Source organism: Fonsecaea multimorphosa, assembly GCF_000836435.1.
Source record: "Fonsecaea multimorphosa CBS 102226 unplaced genomic scaffold supercont1.5, whole genome shotgun sequence".
Classification (NCBI taxonomy): Eukaryota; Fungi; Ascomycota; class Eurotiomycetes; order Chaetothyriales; family Herpotrichiellaceae; genus Fonsecaea; species Fonsecaea multimorphosa.
The window spans coordinates 72,980-98,433 of record NW_015971639.1 but is presented as its reverse complement, the minus strand read 5'-3'; the positions used below and the strand labels follow the sequence as shown (position 1 = coordinate 98,433).

Here is a 25,454-nt window from a genome sequence, read left to right as displayed (position 1 = left end):
AAACGACTAGCTCAGCCATCGGCGCAGCGATGGGATCTGACACTTTGGCTTCCAGTATTCGGTGAGGATATGGGATCGACCAGACGTTGTTGGCAAGGACCATTCAAAGGAAGGCTGCATATTCGACAGGCCAATGACCACTCAGGGCATGACCTTTGAGCCTTGAGACTGCCCGACTGTGCTGCAGGCGGCCTTCTTCAGCAGCCCCAACTTCAGCCTAAAAATCGCCACAACATTGGCTTGGCCACCGAATCTTTACCTTGAAGGGCGAAAGAAAGGAATATTTGGAAGAATAGAGTCGGGTCCAAACGAGATGCAGAACAAAGAATGCATTCAAGCGCAGGCCTTGCAGACAGGGTTTCAGCTGAGGCCCGCCCTCGATAGGACCTTGTTGGCACAGGGGGCCATGACTGCAGCGATTCCTTCGGCACGTGGCTGGAGAACGCCTCTCTGTGAGGTATCGAGCAGGCAATGACGCCCTTGCCCTGTGACCCACCGTGAACATTCTTTGTTCTGCCATGGCTTGATGGGAAGCAGGCAAGTCATGTGGTGGCGGAGCGTACTCGAAGGGCTCGGACGAAGCGAAGATGAGCCGGTCAAGCGGCTCCAGAAGGAGATGCATTGCTCAAACGGACCGAGCGCTGCTGACTTTGACATCAAAGGCTGATGTCTGAGTCGTGGAGAAAATCGAGCGCGGGAAGCCAACTGTTGATGGACTGATCGTCGGCCGGCTTGATAACAAGCCAATGGCAACATGAAACGAGGCAAGGGACAGGGCTGCCCGGTGTCCCTGCACTCCACGACGACGCTCAGGCGAAAAGGAAATGTTCCGAGTGGGCAGGTATGGGCTAGAAAGGCGCGGGCAGCTGCGAGTGTGCGTGGCCAGAGGACTCTTTGGCTCGGAAGAGGTTAAGGTAAACGACCAGAATCAGGGCTTTGTTGCTCGATCGACATGGTCCAGGGGTTGGAAGATGTGGGTGAGGGCAACGGGGCGTAGCCTCACCGGTAGGCTGAAGCTTCGAAAATCTCCAAGCATCTTGGGCACCAGCTGGAATGCGAGGGGTCAGCATTTGCTGGCCCTTTCGACCAGAATTAAAAGGGTCTCGAATTGGATGCCCTCAAAAGGGACAAAATTGAGCAGAGTGGAGCTGGGAAGAAGAGCAATCGTTGGTTGCGGACGGGGTGCAATTGTTTCCACGGTCCACCGCGCTGCTAGCCTGCTGCGGCCCGCAGCATGTTGTCATCTCAATCTGCAAGTATGTCGTGCGCACTTCCGGAAGATGCTCCATGGGGCGGGTTTGGAAGTCGAGCAAGGGGCGGAGCCGCGTGGAGTGGACGATCTAGCCCTGGCCAAAACAGCTCAATTGGTTGCAGCAAGGAAAAGGCTGCCAGCCTGGATATGGGGCTGTGATGAAGGGGCTGATGAGACTGCTATCAAGAGGATAGGAGGTGGAGGTGGATGTCGAGGAGGAGCAGCGGGAGGTGGTAACGGTGGTGGTGATGGTGGTGTCAAAGGGGTACCAAGAGGAGAAGAAGAAATGATGATGCGGTGGCTCGAGTCTAGGGTCTGATGATGGCAAGTGGTGGTTGAGTTGGTTGAGGTGGTAGAATGGTGAGTGGAAAGGTTGAGCGACTCGGAGTACGAAGTAATGGTGACTTCCTACCGCCTCTGCTCTCCAGTTTTCCGTCCATCCTCTGTACCTGCGGACATCCAGCGCTCTCACCACCAACCCTTCTATGCGAATACTTCAATTCCAACACCCACATCGCGGCCTTGACGATTTGCCCAGACTCCTGATTTGGGGCTGAAGGAGGGTAAAGGCCAACTCTCCATGTGACAATCTATGAGGCCATGACTGCTAATTTCACGGTTACAGCTGTCAACCACCAATTTCTGATGGAATGCGCCCTGCGGATCGCGCCCCGTACGTCTACTGCTAGCATTCTTAGGTTTTGCTTGTTCATGAGAATGTCTCTAAATGCAAACCTATTGATAACTGACCGCACTCCCGATCATTCTGAGGGTACAACTTGTCCTTGATCTCGGCATGTTTAATCTGCTTGAGCATTGGTGGGTCGCCCACACCTCACGATTCTACTGCTAAACCCAGCAAGCTAAAAAGAAGTTCAGACTGGGCAGGAATCGTGGATGGCAAGGCATATCTCCGCTGTACGGTTGGGCCACCGCGGTGAAGGACGATTCCCCTTCTTTCGAGCCTCCAGCGAAGGGCACTTCTGCGGCCGTTTGGGAGAATCCAGGGCAAGCTTGATCTATCTCTCTGAAACCTCGAGTTGCCTTTGGTTGGCCTTGACAAATCCCGCGACTTTGACGGGTTCCACGAAATCGGCCTTGTTTGCAGCTTGGACCATCAGTTCGTCTTTCATGCTGGCCATGGTGTCACCACCTTGGAGGCTGTCTTGGGACCCTTGAAAGGCGTCGACAGCAGAGAGACGAACAGATTCTTCGTGGCATTCACTCGCGCCTTCCATGGCCTCCCGAAATGCCCGGCTGACCTTGGTTTGGAATAGCTCCAGATGTGGGCATTCGGCCCTGTTTTGCACCCTGGCTCAGGCGATGATGCTTCTCAAGATGATCTCTCCAGAAAGATGCTATGGAAATCCGGATGTTGCCACGCCGTGCCAACCTAATCGTTCCATGTGGTGCCAGGCTATAAAACCGTTGCCGCTGGCTCGTACTTCCCCGATGCAGGTCCAGAATCCACACTGCTGTCGAGCAAAATGCTTGGTTCGTCTCAGCAGGAGGGAATCGCCTTTTGCAAGGCCCATCGGGCGGTGACAGTCCTGGAATAGTTTCCCTTTTCGGGCTATTTTGATCTCGGCTGGCCAGCAACCATAACAGAAATCGGCATTGACACCTTAACCTCCTATGCCAGGCGTCTTGCTTCGTGGTTCCGCTGGACCCTGGAGGTGTCAAGCTTCGGCACCGCTCATACATCTGAGTCTGTAAGGGCAAGATCAGGCGGAAGGGCCAAGCTGACGTGTTTGTGCGAGCCCGTTTGCCAGTGTTGTGGAGGCCGCGAGGACCATCCATCCACGGCTGGGCAACGGACGAGACACAATGCAGCCGATCGAATCATTTGAAGTCAGCCATGTTTGATGGCTGCTATCCTATTCGTTATGTCTTTCGTCACCACCACGATGACCGCTACCGCTGTTTCGAGTAACTGGCTCCCATATCGCTCGCTCCCTGTTTCAGGCGGTCCATGAGCGTTGACGAAACAACTCAGCGACCACCTTAAACGACTTGTCCTACCCGCTGTCACCAGTTTCACGTGAATCAACATGCTTCTTCTAGCACTCCCTTCACAGCCTCCTCATGACTCAGAAGCAAGATTTTGAATCCATTTCTTGCTCGTTCTTGAGCGCGAAGTCATCTCACCCGTTCCAGGCCCTCGACGCGCAGTTCTGGCCTGAGGGCGACCACGAGGAAGAAGCCACTTACGAGACCTGGAACATGCTATTTCGAGGAATCCGTACTTGAATGGGGCTGAGGACAGCTCCATCACGGCACCGACTTTATCTTTTGAAGGAACGATGGTCCCTTCGTTCAAGATGTCGAGCGGAGGGAACGAGCTATCCAATCGCCAATCTGTACTGGCTCGGTGACCGATGTGTAGGTAGATGAGCTTCCTTCTGTTGAACCAGGCCAGGGCGGGCATCTGTTATCATTTCGGAAGTTCTATGCAACATGTTCCTTTTGCTATTCATCACAAGTCCCGTTCATGCTGTGACATACGTATTGTGTGGCATAAGGCCGGCCACTTCCATTTCCAGGCCCAAGCCCTTTTTTTTTCTTTTTAAAAATGGATCCTCGTCATTTCGTGGAGGCTTTCTCGTACATTTTTGCCCTGTTTCTAGCTCTGCGGGGGGGATCACAGTCTACTAGGTCGTCCTCTTTGCAAACTCCACTCTCAGGATCAAGTGTCTGTAACCGAAGCCATCCATCTTCTCACACGCCCTGGCGGCATCAGATCTGTCCACAAAGGAGATAAATGCAAACCCCTTGGCACGGCCGGTATCTCTGTCTTTGGCGAGGAAGACTCTGGTGACGCGGCCGAACCGCTCGAAGAGATCGCGCAGCTCTTGCTCTTCGGCCATCTCGGAGACCTAATTCGATGAATAGATTAGTATATGCGTCCCAAGTGATCGATGGATGAGAAACACGTATTCGTATTGACGGGTGGAAACTCACATTCGTAACTCGCAATGTGGCCAAGTCGTCTCTCTCGTACTTTCCGCCCATCCTCTCTCCGGCTCCTTGGGCTCCTTTCCTGAGATGCGGAGGGACGTAACTGCTGCCACCAGCGCCGAGTCCACCTTGGGCTTTGGGCCCGCCAGATTCTTCGTCTTCGGCCATGGGATCCGCCACGGGTGTTGTGCCATCGTCCGCGGGGGCCATCGTGTCCTTGAAGGGACATCTGGCCGTGAAATGCTCGCCCTGACAGATTCGACACTTCACCTTCTTGTCTCTCAGTTGCTCTTTTAGAGATTTCTCCTCGGCCTTGCCGCCGCCCGCTTTGGCCTCTTCGGCCTGCACATTCTTCCAATCGCGACTCGGTCTGAAGAGGATGTTCTCGCCCACGGAGGTGGTATCGGGTTGCGGGCCTTTGGGTTTACCCTTTTCAAGCCCAAATTTGTCCCAGGTGCGCCGCTCAGCGACGACCGGGTTGACTTTTTCCTTGTGTGTGGTGATGCGCGTCTTGCGTGTGACTTTGACCTTCTGGCCCTGGTCATTGAAGCGGTAGAAGACCGTCGTCCGTGTGCCATCTTTGTTCACCGTCGTCACAGGCGCGGGCAGCGCAGAGGGATCGTTGATCTGTTCAGAGTCGGAGACATCGTCGGCCCAGTCTGGGCGGCTGCGGAATTTCCAAGATCGCTGGTTAGGGAAACTTTTCTCTTCCAACTTCATCGTTGCGATGCATGAGGAGAGGGTACTTACGTTGCGGTCTTTGACATCTTGGTGTAATTTGCTATTTCCTTACAAACAGAAGGTTCGAAACCTGAGTATTGTCAAAGTATGAGTCTGGGGAGGACGGAAGGCAAAAGTCCAGAACTGATATCCCACATATTTTCGTATGTCACTGCGCCTGCACCGCCAAAGATGGCTTAGCTCTGCCAAGAGCGACGAGGCTGTGCGACTGGTGGCGAGGCTGACCAAACTGCATTTGCCCCTGAGCTTCACCTGTCATGATACATCTAAGCTACCTCTCCTGTAGTTCATCATTGCTGTGCTCAAGTGTCATTTTGTTGAACTCTTCTAAGAACCATCTGCACGGCTAGAGCATCGTACGTATTGAACAGGCCTATCGCCCCTGCCCTCCGTATGTTCAACCAACAGCCCGCCTTGCACTTTCCTTCCATGATCAGCCCTGAGCTCTCCTGGCCTAGCGGATGTCGCACCATCTGCATTCTGAACACCAGCGACATTCTCTGACAGTCCCCAATTGAGTCCCAACACCTTGCGCCGTGTTTATCTCTTCTCAATGAGACGACTTGCTTCTTTTCCCACGAGGAACTGGTTGATCGAATTTCACCAGAATGGTGGGTTTGACGAGAACAATTTCCTTGCTAGAACCTGTAGATTTGCGCACAAAGGCAGGATATACAAGAAAAAGAATCTCACCAACTCTACCATCTGGACCTGGAATTGGCACTGCCGAAGAACTCAGTGTGGAACCAGTCCCGCAATCAATAACCGTGAAATTTTTGACTTTCTCCTCGAAGAGTACTGCAGAACCGACCCTGAAGTCGAATGCATATTCGGCCATCGACTGCCGGATGTTGTTGGCCAGATCTGCTGCTTCTTTGACAATTTCACGACATATCACGGGATCATTGGAACGGCCGTGAAGCCCCATCTCCTTCAAGAGCATCGGACAGTGCATAATGACGGCCTCAATCTCGCTCAATTTCTTCTGGCGCTGCTCTTTGAAACGTTCATTTGTGTTGAAAGCTCGTTGCAGGTCAACGGCCCACATCAGGATAGCATCCTTATCTTTGCTCGGTTAGTCATGAAGCAGCACTAGAGGAGATCCTCTCACCTTTCGCAGGGTTCAGAGCGTGCAGCCCATCAATGACCATTCCCAGACATGCTTCTGTGGAGGGGTCCAGGCCTGGGAAGATTCTGTCCTTTTCAAGCAGATTCTGATGCAAGTAACGGGCGACCAACACCTGCATTATTGGAATCTGAACGTTTCGGTCCTCTCCAGCGAGTGTCAGATATCTTTGCGGAAGATACTCGCTCACCAGGTTTCTTCGATCTTCGGATTTTCCGACCCATGCAAGGGTACCGATGAAGTCTTCCGCGTCATCAAACTGGTTGTCCAACCAATACTCGATAGTTTTGCACAAAGTGGTGTATTGACTTTGCAGTTGAGTATCGGCCATCCCTTCCACCGGCAGCATATTGAAGATGCGGTCTTTGCAGCTCTCTAAGTTTTGCGACAAGTCCTCTTTCTCGGCTCTTAACTTTCTCAGCTCACTTTCCAGACTTGTGATATGATCGATATATTCGCTTTCACGAATGGCCATCACCTCATGCTGGTCTCCAAGTTCCTGCTTGAGTCGATCATTTTCTCTAGTAAGCATATGAATGCTGCATTGCATGTCTTTTTCCGATGCTCGAACTGCTCTCTTGTCACTCTCACTATCTCTCGCCTGGCGAGCTGTAACGGGCTTGTGAGGTACAGGAGGTTCGACAGATTCTCCACTTGCGAAGCCGCCAGGTGAAGCTTGGTGCTGGTTGCAGGAATCAGGTCCACTGCGAGACTGTTCGGACCGTCCCCGCCCTTCTAGCTGCTGCTGACTATCTGCGCCAGTCGAGCGGAACAGCAACTTGCTCAAGTTTGGGATGATCGAGGTACCTGAGCTCTTCCATGTGGCAGGGTTATGCGGTATTTCCGTTCCTTCTCTCTTTGATGATTCCATGCCATGGACTTTGTCTCCCTTTGAGTGGTGCCTGAGGGCTGCGGACGGCGAACGGCGGTGAAGGGAACTTTTCTCTTCAATGATTGATGGTTCACTAGGAGTGGAGACACTTGTCTTTTTGTGGGACTTGTTTTGAAGAGCGGGCTCTTGTTCCATGACTTTTGTATTTGACGGGCAGAGTGGTGAGGGAGGCCAATTGATGAGAGCCCTTTTTTGACGAGGATTTTGAGATGCAGGATGAGGTGGATCAAAGCAGCGCACTTTGAAGCTGATGAAGTAATGTTATGAGAGCGATATAGCAAGTGATGAGTGTGAGAGAACAAAGAAAGGAGTCCGCGTGAAGGTTGCAGAGGTAAGATCTTTTCAAGGGAAAGTCTTCAATCACTCTTCAGTTCTGCCTCACCGTCATTGTTGAGCACTCTCCTAACTAATGATTCACTTCAGGACCCCCAAAGGATCGCCCTTTCTTCCACTGCCTGGCACTGGGCTATCAATTCTAAGTTTCATCCCAAGTTCTTCCATCTCAACGTTCTGCATCTTTACAAGTTCTCTTGTTATTATAGAGTTTCCTCCAGAAGCTGAGAACTATGGCTCCGAATCGCGATCACAAACCCGCAGCATCTGCTCAGCCTTCTCGGCAGATATTTGTTGCCGTTGATTTTGGCACCACCTTTTCTGGGGTCGCCTGGGCGCAGACTGCTCGTGTAAGTTATGAAGAATTGTCCTTGGGTTTACCTACTAATCGTAGTAACAGCCGGACGTGCAAACGGCAATCCTTCAGTGGCCTGACACGGATGGCTCACTTGAGGGACAAAGCAGCGAAAAGGTTCCAACCCAGCTGTGCTATGTCGGTACTGAGTGTCTATGGGGTTTCGGAATTCCCGAGGAAAAGGCTCGTTACCAGTGGTTTAAGCTTGATCTCGATCCCAGCCAGAAGCAGAATGGGGTGTCTCTCCTGTCCGTTGACTATCCCGACCCCAAAGCTCTGCCTCCAGGATACAACGACAAGCCGAGCGCAATCAAAGTGGCGACGGATTATCTTGCAATGCTTCATCATCACACTGAAAAGATACTCAGGTTGAAACTAGGCGACAGTATTGTGGACACCACCCCGCTTCGCTATACCATTACTGTGCCTGCCATTTGGAGCGATGCTGCGAAGGCTAAAACCCAACGATGTGCGTTTGCCGCCGGGATGGGACATGATATTCGAATGGTTTCGGAGCCAGAAGCAGCAGTCATTTACGCTCTTGATGCGATGGACCCGCATAACCTTCAAATTGGCGACAACTTCGTTCTCTGTGATGCAGGAGGCGGTACTGTCGATCTGATCACATACACCATCGTATCGCGAAAACCTACCGTCAAAGTACGGGAGGCAGTGCCTGGTGCGGGAGCTTCCTGCGGGAGTACATTCTTGAACCGCATCTTTCAAAAGTATCTAGAAGAAAATCTCAGCGATCTGGATGGGTTTGACGAGGATACCTTGGAAGACGCCATGAACGAGTTCGAGAACATCACGAAGCGCAAATTCACCGGGCAAGAAGAAAGCATAATCGTCCGTGTCCCTGGACTGACCGACAACGTCGAGAAAGGAATCAAGCGTCAAAAGCTCACAATCAAGGCAGCTGTCCTCAAGGATCTTTTCAGCCCGGTCATGACTGCCATTACAACTCTTGTCAAATCCCAACTACAACAATCAAAGCAGGCAAAGGCAGTCATTCTCGTTGGGGGCTTCGGCCAATCACCCTATCTTCGTAGTTGCCTACAGCAGGTTGTCGGAGAGAACATCGAGATCATGCAGCCTGCGTACGGTTGGACAGCTGTAGTCCGGGGTGCGTTACTGCACGCCCTCCATGATACGACTCCCGACGAATTAAGGATCAATATCGCTTCAAGGCGGGCCCGGCGAGCATATGGAACATTGCGATTGGAGTGGATCCGAAACGACGATCCCGAGCACATAGGTCGTCCGAGGTAGGAGACCCGTCCTGAATCCCCAAAGCCTTTACTGAATTGATCAGAACATGGAACTCCTATGAAGGACGTTACTCGCTCGACGCTATGAGATGGTTTGTGGAGAAGGTACGATTCGTTCCGATCGAACGAATGAAGTTTTAAACGCTAACGTGTGTTCAGGGTCATGAGGTTGACCAAAGAAATCCGCTTGTTACTCCCTGGTACATGTCGAGACCGGTGTCCGAAGGTCCATTTCCGGTCAGAAATTTCACTCTGTACACTTTCATTCCTGAGGAAGAGGAGCACGCACCGAGATTTCCTTGCGAAGGTAGGGGATCCCGCAAAACCTAATGTCCATCTTCATGAAGAAGTTGTACTGACATCGCGCAGAAGTAAAGGAGTTTGTGGAGCTAACCGCTGACCTAGCTGCCATTCACCACAGCATGATTCCGATCAGAAAGGGTAAAGACGGGCAAATGTATTATGTACTGGAATACCAGATCAAGATCGCGTTCTTCTCAGCACACATGGAATTCTCCCTGTGGTATCTGGGCACAGAGTATGGCAAGGTGAAGGCCGAGTTTCTCTGACTGCGCCTCAGTCGTCGATCCTTATTTTCACCACGAAAGATGGAGTTCTGATTGTTGAGCTTGAAAGGGGGATATGCAGTTGAAAGACGCCGGAATAAGTGGGGGCGGCTCTGCCTCACATTCGAGGAACAAGTTGCCGAGCGGAGAGAGAAGTATGGGCAAGGGTGTTCGCATATGGCGACTGAGCAGAGTCGGACATGTGTTTGAAGAACCAAGGCTTTTCAGCAGGTTGTTCTCGGGCTGAAAGAGGGAAAATGTAACAATGAGTGCAAAGCAGTCCGTGAGCCCAAACCATCAGTGAGGTCTTGACAATCCAGTGGACTGGAATGAGCTAGTGATGATCGGCCCTGCAACGGAGCATATTGAGACACATGAAGTCTTGAAAATCCCGTGGAGTGGAATGAAGCAAGCGATAGTGCGGCTTTGCGGCCTGAGCCAATTGTGAATGAGATGGCGAAATGGAGAATTAGCTCGGTTGTTCAAAACACAGTTCAAAATGACCTAGGTATCTACTCGAGGTTTCACGACCTTAATTCTTAATGTCATTCATCCACAGGCTAGAGCGAGCGGTGCGGAATAGGTTCTAACCGAGCAGAAAAAGATCGGGGGAAACGAAAATCTCAAAACAGCGTCAACAGAAAAAGGATATCGACCCGAGAGTGGAAAGGTCAACAATTTTGCTATAATCTGCGCCAGAAAAAACTAGCCTATATGACAATTGCGGACCAACCAAATGCACGCGCGCCCGTCCGCCCGAGCTCTACGACCGACCGTACCCTGGCCCTGGCACTCTTAGCTCCACAATCACTCGGGGCCCGAGCCAGCCACCGCATGGAGCGCAGCGCAGCGCAACGCTCATAGCTTGCTCTTGGAGACGATCAGCGAGTTGCCGGTCTGGAGGCACTTGACGGCGTCGTTGACGAACTCGTCGACGATTTCGCGGGCGGATTTCTTCTCGTTGACAACCGCCGCAGCCTTGCCCATCAAAAAGGGGCGAGCATTCTCCATGTCCTCGTCAGACAGATCATCGCCCTTGGTCTCGAAGTCGTGTTCAACCTGTGACAGAATAGTCAGTAACCTTGGAGGATTTGGAAAACAAAGCGATATCAAAAGGAGATCTGGAAAGGGGGGAGCAGTAGGGGCCTACCGGAATGACACCCTTCTCGGTCAACTCCTTGATCTCGGCTTGCCGGTTCTCCTCCCAGTTCTTAATGTACTCGTTAGCCCTCACCCGCAGAGGTCGGCCGGTGAAAATGATGGTCCGAATGTTATCATCGAAGCCGGCGGTGCGGACGGCTTCCTGGTGTGCTTTGGGTGCACCAGCTTCCTCGGAAAGCACGAAACGCGTTCCGACCCAGACGGCAGATGCGCCAAGCATCAGGGCCGCCGCCAGGGATGCGCCACTGAAGATACCTCCCGCCGCAATGCATTGGACGGGTTGGCCGGTGAATTTGGAGGGTGGCGCTTGGGCGCAGAGTTTGGCAACGGCGGGGATGAGCACGGAGGTGGGTGTATCACCCTATTGGGCTTATTAGTGCTCCGGCTACAAGCAATGAAAGGAGGGAGAATCCTTACGGTGTGACCACCGCCTTCACCACCCTGAGCGCATATTAAGTCGACACCAAGGTCAAGGCATTTCTTCACGTGCTTGACGTGGCCAATCATGTTCTGCGGAGGAAACAGTCAGCCAGACCATCCCAGTGGACACGATTCGGGGCGACTCACCATGTAGAGAATGCCGTGTCTGTGAAGCTTGTCCACGACGTCCTTTGGAGGAACACCCACGGCAGAGACTATCTCAGACAGTCAACATCAATTACCACACACAGGAGTTGGACCATAAGCCGCCGCTTACCGAACAGCTTCGCGCCAGAGTCAATGATGATGTCGATCAACTCGTTGAGCTTGCCCTTGGTATAGTCGTAGCTAAGAAGGCCATCAGCAAACGGGTAATCCGGGTGGTTATGGCCGCCTCTCACTTTGTCTTTCTTGCACTCCCACCGACCTGGGGAAGGAGAAGGTCGACACCGAAGGGAGCATTCTTGTCGTTGAGATAGCTTTTGAGCTCGGCAACCTGTTCCCGCAGCATGTCTGGGGTATAGCCAACCTGCAACACATCAACACGTGTCCACCATGATCTGAGTTTCCATGTTTTTCCTTACACCACCAATGACACCAAGACCTCCGGCATTGGTAACTGCGGCAGCCAATTTAGGGCCAGCTGCCACGTTCATACCAGCCAACAGGACCGGGTGCTTGATCTTCAAGAGATCTGTGGCCGTGGTTCGGAGTTGCTGAGGGGACGACATCTTGATTTAAGGTGGTTTAGGGATGTCCTGGAAGAGGGTTGACTGATAGGATCTGTCGTCGGTATCTGGGAGCTCAGACGAATCGATGATGCTGCGGAGGCTCAACACGAAGATATATCTAACACACAGCGAAGGTCCAGAGACTTGTTTAGAGAAGAAAAAGCCGAAGAACGCAAAGTAATCAAGAAAAACTGAGGGAGAAGGGGACCGATTAATGCGAATGCAGTATCGGATGCGAGCGTGTGGAAGCGGTGGCAGCGGTGGAAGCGCAGGGAGAGTGAATGAGTGAGTGAGTGAGTGAGTGAGTGAGGCCGCTTCCCAAGTACCGAGGCATCTCCCCGATTCTGGGCAAATCGGTCCCTGCTGGTCCCCACTCGCCCACAAACTCCTCCACAATAACGCGGAATACGGCCCTGATACGACATGGCTTGATGGTTAATTTTGTGAAACGCCTGACTATCTCGGCTGGAACCCTTTTATTCTTTGTGGAGAAGCTCGCATGCTCATCAGATACGGCCGCACTGAATCCTCACCGGACCCCGTTGCGCATGCACTTTTATCCGGTGCCAAGGCTGCAGATGCGGAGGCGCCTCCCTCACTCGGTTAAGCTGCCACTTTGGGCGCCACGCGGTGCGCCACGAGGCTCGATTTTTCGATTAACTCCTTGACTCTCTACCAAATTGCTGGGGGATATACGCTCTTGTAGCAACTCGAAATCACCTTCGATTCGTCTTGTCCAGAGCTTCTGCTGTTGTGGTTTTGGTTGCTGCCAACAGCTAGTCCCCTTCTGTTTCAGTCTATTCACCTGCCTCTATTGTCAGATTAAGCTCGTATGTCCATCAATCTGCTCAGCACTTTCAGCCGGTTTCCTCGCGTAAGGATTTTGCCTCCTGTGGCCAATCACACATGCTCTCTGGAAATCCGACAAGATCTACATGCAAGTAAGACCCAGCACTGTCTGCGATCGAATGTGCGCAAACGCACATTCCTGACTGCATTCGCCTTTCCGAGAAGGAACGTGAGAGATTCTTCTTTGCAGCAGCATCCCCTACAACCCAACTCATTTTCCTTGACTACACATCGGCCAATGAGCCAGATCAATGCAGATATGAAGTCCCCAAGCTCGGCTCCAGGTAGCCTAAATAAAGCGGTGGTTGCGTTCGGTAGCAATCTGGGGGATCGGCTTGCTACCATCGAGGCCGCAATTTCCAAGATGAGAGAAAACGACCTCCGAGTTCTCAAGTTGAGCTCCTTATACGAGACCAAACCTATGTACTATGACGATCAAGACCCCTTTCTGAATGGTGTCTGTCAAGTTGAGACCAGCCTTGAACCGCTACAATTACTGGATGTCTTGCAGGCAATCGAGAATGACCTAGGCCGAAAACGCTTGATTGACAAGGGGCCTAGGACAGTAGACCTTGATATCATCCTCTATAACCGCGACCTCTTCAAGCACCCTCGTCTCAATATTCCGCATACGCTGATGCTCGAAAGGGAGTTTGTTCTCAGGCCTCTGGCAGAGTAAGTCTGGGATGTATCAATCTCGCCAAAGCTGACATCTGCTAGTATACTGCCCGACGAGCATCTTCCGGCGGACTTCTCACCAAGTGCTCCATACCGCCGCATAGGTCAATTATTGGAGGCTCTTCCAGAGAAAGATGCCACTATGTCCCCTGTAACCGTTCTAAGGCCACAAATACCACTCGTCCGAACGCACGATGCAACTCGCAAGACTCATGTTATGGCCATTTTGAACCTGACGCCTGACTCCTTTTCCGACGGAGGCATTCACACGTCTAGAGGCGCTGAATCAATAAAGACAACTGTTGCGAGCTTTATCGCTGCAGGTGCCAGCATCATCGACGTCGGTGGACAAAGCACTCGCCCGAAGGCCGACTATCTTGGACCTCAGGAGGAGCTCGAGCGCATCCTTCCAATTGTTCGCGTGATCAGAGAGATGAAGGAAGCGGACAATGTCGCCATCAGCATCGACACTTTTCACTCCGACGTAGCCCGCCAGACAATCCTTGCTGGTGCAGACATCATCAACGATGTCTCGGCAGGTTTGTTAGACCCTCAAATGCTGCCAACTGTGGCTGAGTTGGGAAAGACCATTGTCCTAATGCATATGAGAGGAGATCCGCACACAATGACAAAACTCACCAACTACCCAGATGGAGTCATCAACGGAGTAGCCCGAGAACTTTGCGAGCGTGTTCAAGCTGCCTTGGCCGCCGGCATCGCTCCGTGGCGCATCATCCTTGATCCGGGCTTGGGCTTCGCAAAGGACCAGGAACAGAACCTCGAACTCCTGAGAAGTCTCCAGCGACTGCGGGAGCAAACAGAATACTCTCCTAGCCTGATAAATTACCCCTGGCTTATGGGTCCAAGCCGCAAGGGATTCGTTGGCAGTGTTACCGGGGTGTCGGAGGCTTCCAAGCGGAGCTATGGTACTGCTGCCACCGTTACCGCCAGCATTGAAGGTGGTGCCGATATTGTGCGAATACATGATGTTCACGAAATGGTGCAGGTCACCAAGATGGCCGACGCTATCTATCGGCGGCCCTGAAGCGGATGACCTGCGCATATGACCCGCACAAGCGGATTGCAGCTGTCATCATTAGTCAAGGCTCTTGGTGCCGCTCAGGTCAATACTCTGAGCAGGGCGGACTGTCTCAGTTCTTGTGACAGTTGTATAACATGGATTCTGCAGCCCTCAAAGAACGAAGAACGCAAACCGCATCTCGAATAAGGCCGTCACGCAGTCTTTGGCAAGGCTGCGACAGCCTCGCGGGGTTCTTGGCCAGTCAACACGGAATGAGGTCATGACCAATCGATCTTCATGCAGGTACGAACCACCGCCCGCCATTCTTGCCTTTCATCTTCCTACCTTGAAAAGACGATCATCAAACTTTTCTTTGTATTGCGATACGTTCTCGGTCATCCACATTGACCAGTAACCCGTACTCAGTACACATTCGCTTCAGCATATTCCCACATCATGCCTTCTAGCAAGCATCCCATAGGCCTCCGCTGGCGAGCAAGCACTCTTTTCATCATCGCTACAGTTGCCATCGGCTTATTCACCGACCTCTTCCTCTATGGACTTGTTGTCCCTATATTACCATTCATGCTCCAAGAGCGTATACATCTCCCTGAAGACAAAATCCAATCCTGGGTGTCTGGGCTTTTGGCCGCCTATGCCGGCGCTAGTGTCGTCTTCTCCATACCCGTGGGGGTCGTCGCTGACCGCACCAATGCTCGGCGGACGCCCTTCCTTTGTGGCCTTGCCGCCTTACTCGCCGCTACCATCATGCTGGCTCTGGGTCAGAATATCCCAACACTTATTATAGCCAGGGTTCTGCAAGGGACCAGCGCCGCTGTTGTTTGGACCGTGGGTTTGGCCATGGTGCTGGATACCGTGGGTCCTCAGAACCTTGGTAAAGTCATTGGAACGGTAAGTACCCTAACTGAACTACTGGCGAAGACGGGATCTCATGCGGATGACAGATTTTCTCAATAATATCAGTCGGCGAGCTGGCGGCCCCGGTTCTTGGAGGGGTCCTGTACCGCGAGACAGGCTATGGAGGAGTTTTTGGGCTAGGTGCGGCATTGCTTGGAGTCGACTTTATCATGCGGATTCTGGTGATCGAGAAGAAAACCGCAGTGAAATACGACAAATCTCTTGCAGAAATTGACAACCCCTGTGACGCCGAATCGCGAGGCGAAGGAATGGATAGCAGGGATGATGGCAGCGAAGAGGCACCTCTGTTGCCGAAAAAGGAGGAAGGTAACTACCGCATCCCAGACGGTCAAAACAGACTGGTCCGAAGCCTGCCCATCCTCTACTGCCTATCCGACCCCCGACTTCTCGTTGCTCTGCTCCTTGCATTCGTCCAAGCGGCGCTCCTCGCCACCTTCGACGCCACTATTCCCACCGAAGCCCAGACCCTCTTCGAGTTCGATTCGCTAGAAGCTGGTCTCCTCTTCATCGGCCTTGACATCCCTTGCCTCCTGCTCGGCCCCCTTGCGGGCTGGGCGGTGGATAAATACGGCACAAAACCCGCTGCGGTCCTTGGGTTCGGCTACCTTGTCCCAACCTTGATCCTGCTCCGCTTACCCTCTGCGCAAATCGCCCCCAGCCGCACGGCCAACATCGTATTATACTCGGCGCTTCTCGCCCTCAACGGCATCGGCCTCGCCATCATCGGCTCCCCCTCCATCGTCGAGGCCTCGGACGTCGTCCAAAAATACGACAAGGCCAACCCAGGCCTCTTCGGCGAGAACGGGCCCTACGCGCAACTCTACGGCTTTAACTCACTCGTGTTTTCTGCCGGCTTGACCGTCGGTCCCATCCTGAGCGGGACCCTCAGAGACACCATAGGGTATGCGAACATGAACGTCGTGGTCGCGGCCATCGCGGGCGTCACGGCCGTGTTGAGCTTCTTGTTCGTCGGCGGCCGGCCGAAAATTCTGAAAAAGAACAAGAGACAGCCGAGTAGTGAGAGATAGAGTCTCTCCAATGACTCCTCTGGCAAAGTCGAGCCAAGGGCCCAGCACATGGATTGAAAATTTCCTTTTTGTTTTTCATTTATAGACGTTAGACTATACTTTAGAAACACAGCGTTCTTTTGGGTCCTCTGAATAAAACATTATTGTTTTTCTTCCTTTTTTGCCCCCTTGAGGCAATCGTAGGAGGCATCCGACGTACATTTCTACCTTTTTAAAACGCGTCAGAATTCCCTGTTTAGGCTCCCCAAAAAGCAAGTGTGATTGGGGAAAGTTGAGCAACAGGGACATGCCGTGGATTGAGGATTTTCCCATTTTTATTATGAAATTTTACAGTAAGACTTTATTTGGAAGGCCACCGTTCTTTGGGACTTTGAAGAAATATTATTTTGTTGGGGCAGTCGTGGGAGCACCCCATGTACATTCCAAACGCTCGTCGGGAAAAGTACTGTGTCAACCTCCCAAGTGCCGTATCTATGATCTGGGCTTCCTCGCCTGCCCTAGACTACGCAGGTTTGGGAATGTCTAATCAAAAAAGCCCAGCCCAAGCCTTGACGCATAAAAAGCAGCTCGCCCCAAGCAGATACTGCCAGAGGAGCCGCTTCTGCAAGCTACACTGAAAATGGGGCCTCCAGCGCTCGAAGCCTAGTGTAAGGTCTTGAGGTTGGTTGTCACTTGGTGCCACAGAGACTTCTCTCTCTGTCGACTAAAGAAAGGTGGTGTGAATATGGTCCCACCGAGAGCATTCGACTTTGTCGGAAAGACGACGCCAGGGAAGTCCATCGACAATGGCGGAAACACTCGTTTCCTGTGTTCAAGGCTCCAAAAAGTCCCAGTCATGGTCACTTGGCGGGATTCCAGAAAGTGTTGTTGCCACGGTTAGACAAACATCCACGCCTCCGCTCGAGAAAGGCTGGTCTGCGAGGTGCATTTCGTCATCAGGAGGCATTTCCAAACCCGCATCGCAGATCTGGGAAGAGTAAAGACCTCCGGCGACCTCCAACGGAGGAGGACTCTGCTCCTCCTTTTTGGTCATGTTCGGCTCGAATCGGAGCCAGTGGAACTGGGGCCGAGGAGGCGGCGGTTCTCCCGCCTGAAGACACCATTCGACTTCCTGTTCCCAGTAGTGCCATCGGCACAACTCGTCCATGAGGGCGTCCGAGTCTGCCAATTGGCCTGTCTGCTGCAACATGGAAGCGAGGGGCCAGGCAGCCCACCATATAATGAGGCTGTGAACACCGTACATCAGAACGCGGGTATCCAGAACCTTGCGAAGTTGTTTCTCTGCGCCAAGCGGGTCTTGTAGACGTAAAAGAAGAACTGCATGTCGGGCGAGTAGGGTTGAACGAAATAGTTGGAGAACAGGCCCGTGGGCTTTGACATGGGCTTGGTCTTCTTCTAAGAGTTGTGTTGCACTCATTGCTCTGCGATAGCATTGCACTGCCGCCTCGGTATGCCCTACATGTGCATAAGCTCGAGCAGCGATGGACAAACAGTTAATGGTCAGGAGGTCGTGACGGCCCATTGTCCGCTCACAAACTGGCAGGCTGTTGGTTAATAGCCTTAATGCGGCATGATAATCGCCTTTCCACATCGAGTGCCATGCGTAGAGGTAGCCACTGACGAAGAAATTGGGGTGTTCTCTGCCCCAAATCTGCCCAATTTGTGTGTGTGACCGGCCTAGTGAGTCCCCCTGCAACTCCATCTCTTCGAGATCTTTACTGGCCCAAGCTAGAGCATACCGAAAAGGCACCTCGTAGGTGTAACTCTTTCGCATGGCAGGCTGGGAGCTGATGATAGAACAACTGGCAGAAAGAAAGTCGGCAAGTTGCTCCATCCGTTGAGTCTGTCCCAGCACCAACATTGTCCAGCTAAGGCATGGAAGAATGAACTCGTTGTTGTGCTCCAAAGCATACTGCAGGATATGCATTGACTGAGACTTACGGAACTCGAGAATGTCCTCCTGCAAATGCTCGGAAAAACACTGCAAGTAATACGGCGCAGCCCATTGACTGGCGCTTAGTTTGTGGTCCTCGTCGCTCGTGTTTTGGAAGCAGTACACAGGGTGCAAGTAGGCTGAATAGTCGGGAGGCTCACACTTGATCCCCTTACAGAGCGTTCCGATTGACTCACTGAAATCGTAGCTTTGGTGAGAGTGTGGTGGCAGGCAGGAACGGCAGGCATTGGGGTTGAGGGTTGTCTCAGAAGGTGTAGCAAGCACAACCAAGGTCGCCGTCGAAGACATGGTCCTGTTCGAATGCGGAGGAGAATAAGTCTCGTCCTCGATTGGGAGCGCCTCATCGGGTGGACTCAGCAACGTATGAGCTGGATCCGTTTGAAAAAGTGCATTGCCGTTATCGGCCGTGTTTGCGGCAGCGACCGGCCAAGGAAGGTCGCTACAGGGAACTGGCTCGAGTGACGATGGCTGACAGTCAGTGGTTGCCACAATCCCGGTTGGGGGTGAGAGTATGCCTTGACTGCCGACACGGGGCGGTTTGTTTAGCTTTGGTGGAGTGTCAGGAGGAGACGGAGTTTGAGATATCGGATTGTTTGGAGGGACGACGCTGCAGGCTGCTACGGGCTCCAATGCTGACGGAGGAGAATCCTTGTCGTCCTGTCGATCCTGAAATAACGTAGGTGGGCTCCCACCATTTGCAAGTATGTCCCTATTTCGCACAGGGCAAGGTTGTACTGGTAGACCGTTCAGACTTGCATGCCATTGCAGTGATGGAGCGTATATCTGGATTTTCCCGGCACGATTGTGATCCAGCAACAGGTCTTTGTCTCTCCAGGAGATGCCAGCAACCCTCAAAGTGTATTCTGCTTCGCATAGGGATGGGAGTTTGAAAGACTCTCGGTGTAATAGGTATCTTTTCTTGACTCTTTCGCATTCTTTCTTGATTTTTTGAGCGCTATAGGTCACTCGTTCCTCTCTTTTAGGTACCTCGAAAATAACCTCACCCCCACGAGCCTTCCATGAGTCCGCCACTACCAACATGGCGAGATAATGCTGGTGGGGGGTTTTCTTGCGTTCATACTTCCATTCGCTCAGCCTGTTTTTGATCTGCCTCTCGCTCACAAAGAGGCTGCGGAGACGGAGCTGCTTTTGGATGTATTCGCAAGTTCGATTTTCCTTGAGATACCATTTGCGGATGTCGGTCTTGAGAGCCTCCCATGTCTCCCTGGGAGGCTGCGGCGAGCGATCGCCTACCATTGGACGTTGCAGAGCTTTCTGAGATCCAGCTAGGAGGTAGCATTAGAGGATGATAAAGGTCACCACTTGGATGATGAGAAATTGTGCAACGACACAACTGCCTTTGGCAAAGGCGTTAGGCAGATCGGATGTATTCGCAGTAGTGGCAGCGATCACAAGTGTCCGAGAGGCAGACGACTGTGTAGGGCAGGATCTAGAGAGCGCGAGTCCTGCCATTCGTCAGGGGAACAGACTCTTTTTGGCAAATGTTCATGTTGAAAGGGCAGGGACTCGGCGAGATGATTGGCTGGCACTCACTTCGACGCAAGGGAACCGCATGGGCGGCGATGGGCCTAAGGTGTGGTGTTTGGAAACATGAGTGACGTCCAAAAGCTCCCTCTCTTCTCTCGTCTTGCCCTTTTGCCTCTCTCTCTCTCTTTCTCCGTCTCTGGCTCTCTCTCTCCCACCCCTGCGCTGGGTTCGCGGCGTGGCAGGGGGGTGTGCGCACGGGTCGGTTCCGCAGACCTGCAAGAGGAATCTGACCTGTCGGAAATGCGGCAGAAGAATGGCCAGTATGCTTAGCCTGGCACAATGACCCGTGGGATGGAAAAAGTGTCGAGGGGGGTGAGTCCAGCGAGCTTCCTCGTGATGGTTGTCAAGCCAGCTTGCCAGCTTCGGGTTAGATCACTTACACAACAGCAATGTTGTGTAACATGCCCTTACCACTCCGGCATGCTGCTCCGGGCCCAGACGGTGGTAGGTGAAGGCGTGAGCATGTTCAGACTGGACCGGTTCAGCCGTAGCAGCATGAAGGCGACACCTTCAGCAGCGAAAGAGGCAGGAGCAGAGGGAGGATGTCGAGATCGGAGGTTGGAGGGCGGATGACGTGAAAAAGTGACAGGTCACTTCTGCCCACTGCGCATCCCCCACTGGCATACCTAGGTAGGCATGTTAGGATAGGCTCTGCATGTTGCACAGACCCATGCAGCCCTCAGGTCGGCGGTCGAGTCACATATTGTCGATTTCTCGTCTTGCATTGAGTGTGCATGGCCTTCTTTCACCCGGTGGATTGATACCTAGGTCGCTTGACCAATGGCCAGTAAGCCAGTGCTAGGTTTGCTGCCTTGCTGCCTTTGCTAGTAATTTAGTGAGTGCCTAGGTACCTAGGCACCTAGCTCGCTAGGCACCAAGGCACCTACATGTAGGTACTAGGTAGTCACCCTAGTGAGTCCCCAGCTACCTGTACCTCGTAGTTGGCCAAGCACTACAGGGAGCTAGCTCTCAATCATCATCAATGCCGCTACCAAACCACTTTTCCAGCCTGCAGCTGAGGAACCAACTCAACCAAGGGCGTTGTTCCTCTTGTCACAATCCCCTAGATCCATATTGTTGTCTTCGAATTTGCCATCCTCGTCCAGGTTGGGCATCGGGCCCCCCTGCGGCGTCAGTTGGCTGGCAATGGCTGCCTGAAGAATGAGGCCGTTAGTCTCGCCAACGCACCATGGGTCTGGGGCCTCAGTTGCCATCAACACCCCACGATTGGACCTGACTCGACTCGTGTCGGCTTCTATCGTGGCTCGTTTCGCAACAACTGTGACGGATTACGCAGTATTCTCACGCGTGACCCTCCTTCGCTTCTGTAGATTAGTAGACCGACCCATGTGTGGCCCTTTCACAATGGACACTGGGCGGCCGTCGACACTAGCTGACTTTGGATATCCACCTCAACACCAAGTATCGGGCCCTGCTCTGTTCAAAGACGACTACAGCAAACTGTATTTCTGCCAAGGTTGTCCTTTGATGCGGCCCAAATCTGGTCAATATCCGGCCTTGCAGTGCCAGCTTGATCCACGCTTCTCCCGATTTTTCACCACATCCAAGGATTTGGATCCTTCCACTCTCAGTCCCTACCCCGTTCTCGGACACGAGGCCCTGTCATTCTTCAATGTAACTTGAACGCTGCTTTCTTCGGCCACACCTTCCTGCTCAATGCTAACTGTACTATAGGTGGATCCTAATTCGGAGCGTGCACCGGGGAGGTCCTAAAGGCTACCAAATTTTCCCAAGTAGAAGGCGAAAAGGGCGGTTACGCACGATCTGGCAGGAATATCTCGTCGCGATTCTCTGCCCACTTGGGCGCTCCGGACCGTTCAAGTCGCACCAGCCTGTCCTTGCCGATTGTCTGGATAGATTGCTCTATATATTGGCTCACTGTGTATCTCCAACGCCCGCAGTGAACCATTTACCTGGGTACCGGCCATGTGGGCCGTTTGGGGGTTCAAGGAATGGCTTATGGAAAGCAGGCCATGCCTCACTGCCATGGTCTCGCGTCGGTGCCCAACAAAAAGCATGCAATCACAAGACTCATGGCTGGGGGTGAAAGGCTTAGACTCGTGTTTAAATATATATATGTGTATTCATTTGTAGCTCCTTTCACCAGGAGCTTGTTCCTACTGTTTGGAGATAAGCGCATGTCCTTTGCTCCTGTCGACCGCCCTTGGATCGTCGGTTATGCGGCCTGTTCTTCCCACGGTAGGCCGCTTCGACTTTTCAACCAGGAACCGTTTTCTGCATGACTCTTGTCGGATGCTCTTATGCATCCTTGCTTTCGCCCAGGCATAGCAACAAGGACCATGCTGACTCGCCCAGCACTTCACGACACTCCGGGTATTGGTGGCTCTCCTGAAGGTTTTGGGGGAGGTTTAGGTTTGGGAGGCTTATCGTCTTTACCGAAGCCTCTGCGCCGCACGCTGGTTGGATGACCGGATCGTGCATGGTGATTGTCTGCTTCTGGGTTAGGTCTTGATATCGACAGTGACAATGGCGTCGTTGATCTTACCATTCGGAACTTTGTAATTGCCGCAATCAGCGAATGCGGTTGGATATTCGATGACTGTAAAGGGTGGTCAGCAGGTTGAGGTAGTACCACCATGTAGTTCAAAAGCCAAATTGTGTCGTGCATGTCTGGGTTGCACAAACCTGGGGCCAATGGGCGATCCCTGGTATACATGATGAAAGACTGATTTTAGTCCTAGCCTTGCAAGACCCGTAGCCCTCGAGATAGGTAGTCAATCCCCGAAATTCGGAAGTGTTTGTGTCAAATATCTCAATGGACAGAAGAGCTGAAGCCTGAAAGGAGCAGAGAAGACCGGAGGAGGGGATGTCAGCTTTAAAACGGGGGTCGGTGGCATTCCCGCTCAGTGGTCTCAACTCACGGGTCTCCCAGCACCTGTCTGTCATTTCAGGGTACTGCTTTAGCGGAGGGGACTGTCAAACCAGCGCATTTTGCCGGGACTCCGTCAGTGTCCAGTCATTCCGCATGGATTCTTGATCAATGGTACCCTTGGGCAATGAGAATCCGCCGGTAGTCGTGGTGGATGCGAAGACTGACGAGTCATAGGAGTTCTGCCGACCCGTTCCACGACTGATCAATCCGTACTTCCTTTCAAGCCTGTCCCTCAGTGGCTGCGGATGGCGGAGCTTTTACAGCGTTAGCTGTGATGTTCTGACTATCAGCGCCATTTAGCTCCGGTGGCCATCCCCAGTGCATGTGCCCGTGCCTTAGAGCAAGGACGGTCCTGGCGTTTCGGCAAGTGAACGGCTAAGACGTCGAAGAGGCGAGTCTGACCCTAAGAGTTCTCGTTCGTACGAGGACGCCACCAGCCGAGGCCTCCCTCACGTTCTCTGACACTCCGTGAGAAGAGTTGGTGGCCAAACTAGGCCGCAGAGCCGCAACAACCCCGGTGGTTGGACGTCGCGTCGGATGCGTGCCACGACACCGATATCGTGTATTGCAGAACACAGGACAACCGCCGACTGCTGCGCAGTTATCGAGTCTCTTGATCATGATTTTGCCACACGGAGAGCTTGCCTTTTCCCACAGGTCATCTCAAATTCTTCAATATCTTGAGCTGCCCTCCAAACTCCACATCCGTCGATGTTTGGCTATTGGGAGATTCAGGGAAAGGTCGCACACAGCACAGCGAAAAGTATCCTGCGTTCAACGAAAGATACAGGTCGCAAAAAGAAACGATGCGAATAATGTAATCCGAAAAAGGTGTTTCAGAGGCAGTGTTGCGGTCGAAGATGCTCCTGTCGACGGCTGAGACTCACCGCTGACCTGGGTGGCGGCGCCAGTGAAGTGAGCAGACCCAAAGTCGTGTTCGACCAGAAAGGGCATTTGGGCTTAATTGCAGAGGCAGCACCACGACTATCACCGTCTCTTGACTGCGCATGTTCACCTGACACGGCAGTTATCGTGCGGCCTTTCCTACCCACTGAAGCAGGTCATCCTGAGGGCAGGCACTGGGCAATGACGACGCGTGAGTTGATGGAAACTCCAGAAGCGACGCAGGCTTCTCCTCACAACTCGAAACAATAAAGAGAAAAGAAAAGGGCGCGGGAAGAAGGAGTTTATGAAGATGAAATAGAGTTGGCCGGACGCGGATCTTGTGGACGGGGGACGGAAGCGACCGAGGACATAGCGGCAAGTGCATTGGAGATGGAGACGGAGACGGGCAACAGGGAAACAGGCCGAGGGAAGCAGGGACGCAGGGAACTACCGAGTACAGGCAGGGAGCCAAATGGTCCATCTACTCGCTACAAACCCTGCAGCCACCTGAGCAGCCACCGGCAACGCATGACGAGCTCCAGCCCACGGCACGAGAGGTCTCCCCTCGACCTTGTCCTTCTGCGAAGACGATACCTGCCCCGTCGAAGCTACATCCTGGACGATCACCCTCCTCCTCATGTCCAAATCGTGTTGCAGGGCCAACCATGAAAGCTGACGGCCCAAGGAGCGCCCTGTCAGTTGCTGCGGGACGAAGGACACATGTCATAGCTCGACGGGAGTGAACCGCTTCCTGCGTCTAGTGCCCAACAGAGGCTCCGGGGAAAACGCAACAGTTACACCATGCGCATGAACGAAGCCAAAATGGGGTAAACGTCGGCGTCAAGTTCGATTACCCACAGCCCATTGCAGCCACACCATATCATGTGAAACACGGAAGATCTACTGGTCACTTCCCAGCCCAACTCGCCGCCTTGGGAATGAGAACCCTGTCAGTGGTTACAATCCGATACCCAACAAGCTGGCCTCTGGATATCGGCTAGGCTCGGTGAAGACGGCTGCTAGCTATGCCCAGCTGACTGGGAAGCTTCATCCGCATCCTGCGGGAACTGCAAGGCAGCTGTGCCTGGCCCGTTTGGTCCGCATCTCGTGCAGACGGCCGGTGCGGCATACCTGGAGTTGGAAGAGGCGGTCACAATCCGGACTCCCTCGCCTATGAAATACGACCCGGTCAGGATTTTCGATTGCCCCAGAGACCACTTCCCAGCCACTAATTAGGCGATGAGGCGTGAGACATGATGCCGGATGGAGTTTTTGCCTGCAATCAGCACATGCATCCTGATGTCGAGGCATGGATTGGCTCCGCACCTGTCAATGCAAACATCGGCTGTTGGCGCTTAACACGGCCTGACCTCGACTTCCTTCACACCGGTTCTACCAGAAGCATGCTAATGCAGCAGTCTACTCCCCATCCCACAATGTCACCAAATCCAAGCTCTTAGGTCTTCTGCAACACTCTGCCAGCAAGGCCACGTCACAATCGGGGCCCTCTCTAGAGACATTGGTGGCGTCTGGACCCTGGGGAAATTTGGGTGCTGGTCTGGAAGTGCTTTTGGCCTCCACAGGCTCCCAGTTACCGGCGTCCGGCGACTGGTGGCGCAAGGGTGAATTCGGTTGCAAAGAGTGATCCGAACATGTCCTCTGAGTTACTGATATGAGCAGTCCTTGTCTCAACATAAGGCCTCTACTAGGTTGGGCACACCTGGAAGCAATACCAGATAACTGTCCGCTGCTTCTTCTGGAAATATTCGGCGGAAGGTGGGAGGTCATGGACATGCATCATACATCATGTGCACCTTTCAATGACCCCCGAA

The 25,454-nt window shown here is 52.9% G+C and overlaps 9 protein-coding genes across 9 annotated transcripts; 4 read left to right on the top strand and 5 right to left on the bottom strand.

Annotated features, from left to right (window-relative positions):
• Positions 1-2,271: 2,271 nt before the first annotated feature.
• On the bottom strand, positions 2,272-3,477 carry Z520_03234 (uncharacterized protein; the record flags this gene model as incomplete). The annotated part of the gene is made up of 2 exons (XM_016773747.1): positions 2,272-2,509; positions 3,464-3,477. 2 exons carry the CDS (start codon positions 3,475-3,477, stop codon positions 2,272-2,274), a joined length of 252 nt encoding a protein of 83 aa, XP_016634693.1.
• A 426-nt stretch (positions 3,478-3,903) lies between these two features.
• On the bottom strand, positions 3,904-4,930 carry Z520_03233 (eukaryotic translation initiation factor 3 subunit G; the record flags this gene model as incomplete). Its single annotated transcript, XM_016773746.1, has 2 exons — positions 3,904-4,128; positions 4,214-4,930. The coding sequence occupies 2 exons, from the start codon at positions 4,928-4,930 to the stop codon at positions 3,904-3,906; spliced, it is 942 nt and encodes a 313-aa protein (XP_016634692.1).
• A 571-nt stretch (positions 4,931-5,501) lies between these two features.
• Z520_03232 (uncharacterized protein) lies at positions 5,502-7,104 on the bottom strand (the record flags this gene model as incomplete). The annotated part of the gene is made up of 2 exons (XM_016773745.1): positions 5,502-6,016; positions 6,063-7,104. 2 exons carry the CDS (start codon positions 7,102-7,104, stop codon positions 5,502-5,504), a joined length of 1,557 nt encoding a protein of 518 aa, XP_016634691.1.
• A 431-nt stretch (positions 7,105-7,535) lies between these two features.
• Positions 7,536-9,497, top strand: Z520_03231 (uncharacterized protein; the record flags this gene model as incomplete). Its single annotated transcript, XM_016773744.1, has 5 exons — positions 7,536-7,652; positions 7,703-8,925; positions 8,973-9,033; positions 9,088-9,235; positions 9,298-9,497. 5 exons carry the CDS (start codon positions 7,536-7,538, stop codon positions 9,495-9,497), a joined length of 1,749 nt encoding a protein of 582 aa, XP_016634690.1.
• Positions 9,498-10,352: 855 nt separating this feature from the next.
• On the bottom strand, positions 10,353-11,806 carry Z520_03230 (uncharacterized protein; the record flags this gene model as incomplete). Its single annotated transcript, XM_016773743.1, has 7 exons — positions 10,353-10,553; positions 10,645-11,016; positions 11,073-11,165; positions 11,223-11,290; positions 11,353-11,423; positions 11,477-11,604; positions 11,660-11,806. The coding sequence occupies 7 exons, from the start codon at positions 11,804-11,806 to the stop codon at positions 10,353-10,355; spliced, it is 1,080 nt and encodes a 359-aa protein (XP_016634689.1).
• A 1,108-nt stretch (positions 11,807-12,914) lies between these two features.
• Z520_03229 (uncharacterized protein) lies at positions 12,915-14,378 on the top strand (the record flags this gene model as incomplete). The annotated part of the gene is made up of 2 exons (XM_016773742.1): positions 12,915-13,330; positions 13,376-14,378. 2 exons carry the CDS (start codon positions 12,915-12,917, stop codon positions 14,376-14,378), a joined length of 1,419 nt encoding a protein of 472 aa, XP_016634688.1.
• A 432-nt stretch (positions 14,379-14,810) lies between these two features.
• Positions 14,811-16,321, top strand: Z520_03228 (uncharacterized protein; the record flags this gene model as incomplete). Its single annotated transcript, XM_016773741.1, has 2 exons — positions 14,811-15,266; positions 15,320-16,321. 2 exons carry the CDS (start codon positions 14,811-14,813, stop codon positions 16,319-16,321), a joined length of 1,458 nt encoding a protein of 485 aa, XP_016634687.1.
• Positions 16,322-17,132: 811 nt separating this feature from the next.
• Z520_03227 (uncharacterized protein) lies at positions 17,133-19,532 on the bottom strand (the record flags this gene model as incomplete). Its single annotated transcript, XM_016773740.1, has 1 exon — positions 17,133-19,532. The coding sequence occupies one exon, from the start codon at positions 19,530-19,532 to the stop codon at positions 17,133-17,135; it is 2,400 nt and encodes a 799-aa protein (XP_016634686.1).
• A 1,656-nt stretch (positions 19,533-21,188) lies between these two features.
• Z520_03226 (uncharacterized protein) lies at positions 21,189-21,467 on the top strand (the record flags this gene model as incomplete). Its single annotated transcript, XM_016773739.1, has 1 exon — positions 21,189-21,467. The coding sequence occupies one exon, from the start codon at positions 21,189-21,191 to the stop codon at positions 21,465-21,467; it is 279 nt and encodes a 92-aa protein (XP_016634685.1).
• Between the last annotated feature and the right edge of the window lie 3,987 nt (positions 21,468-25,454).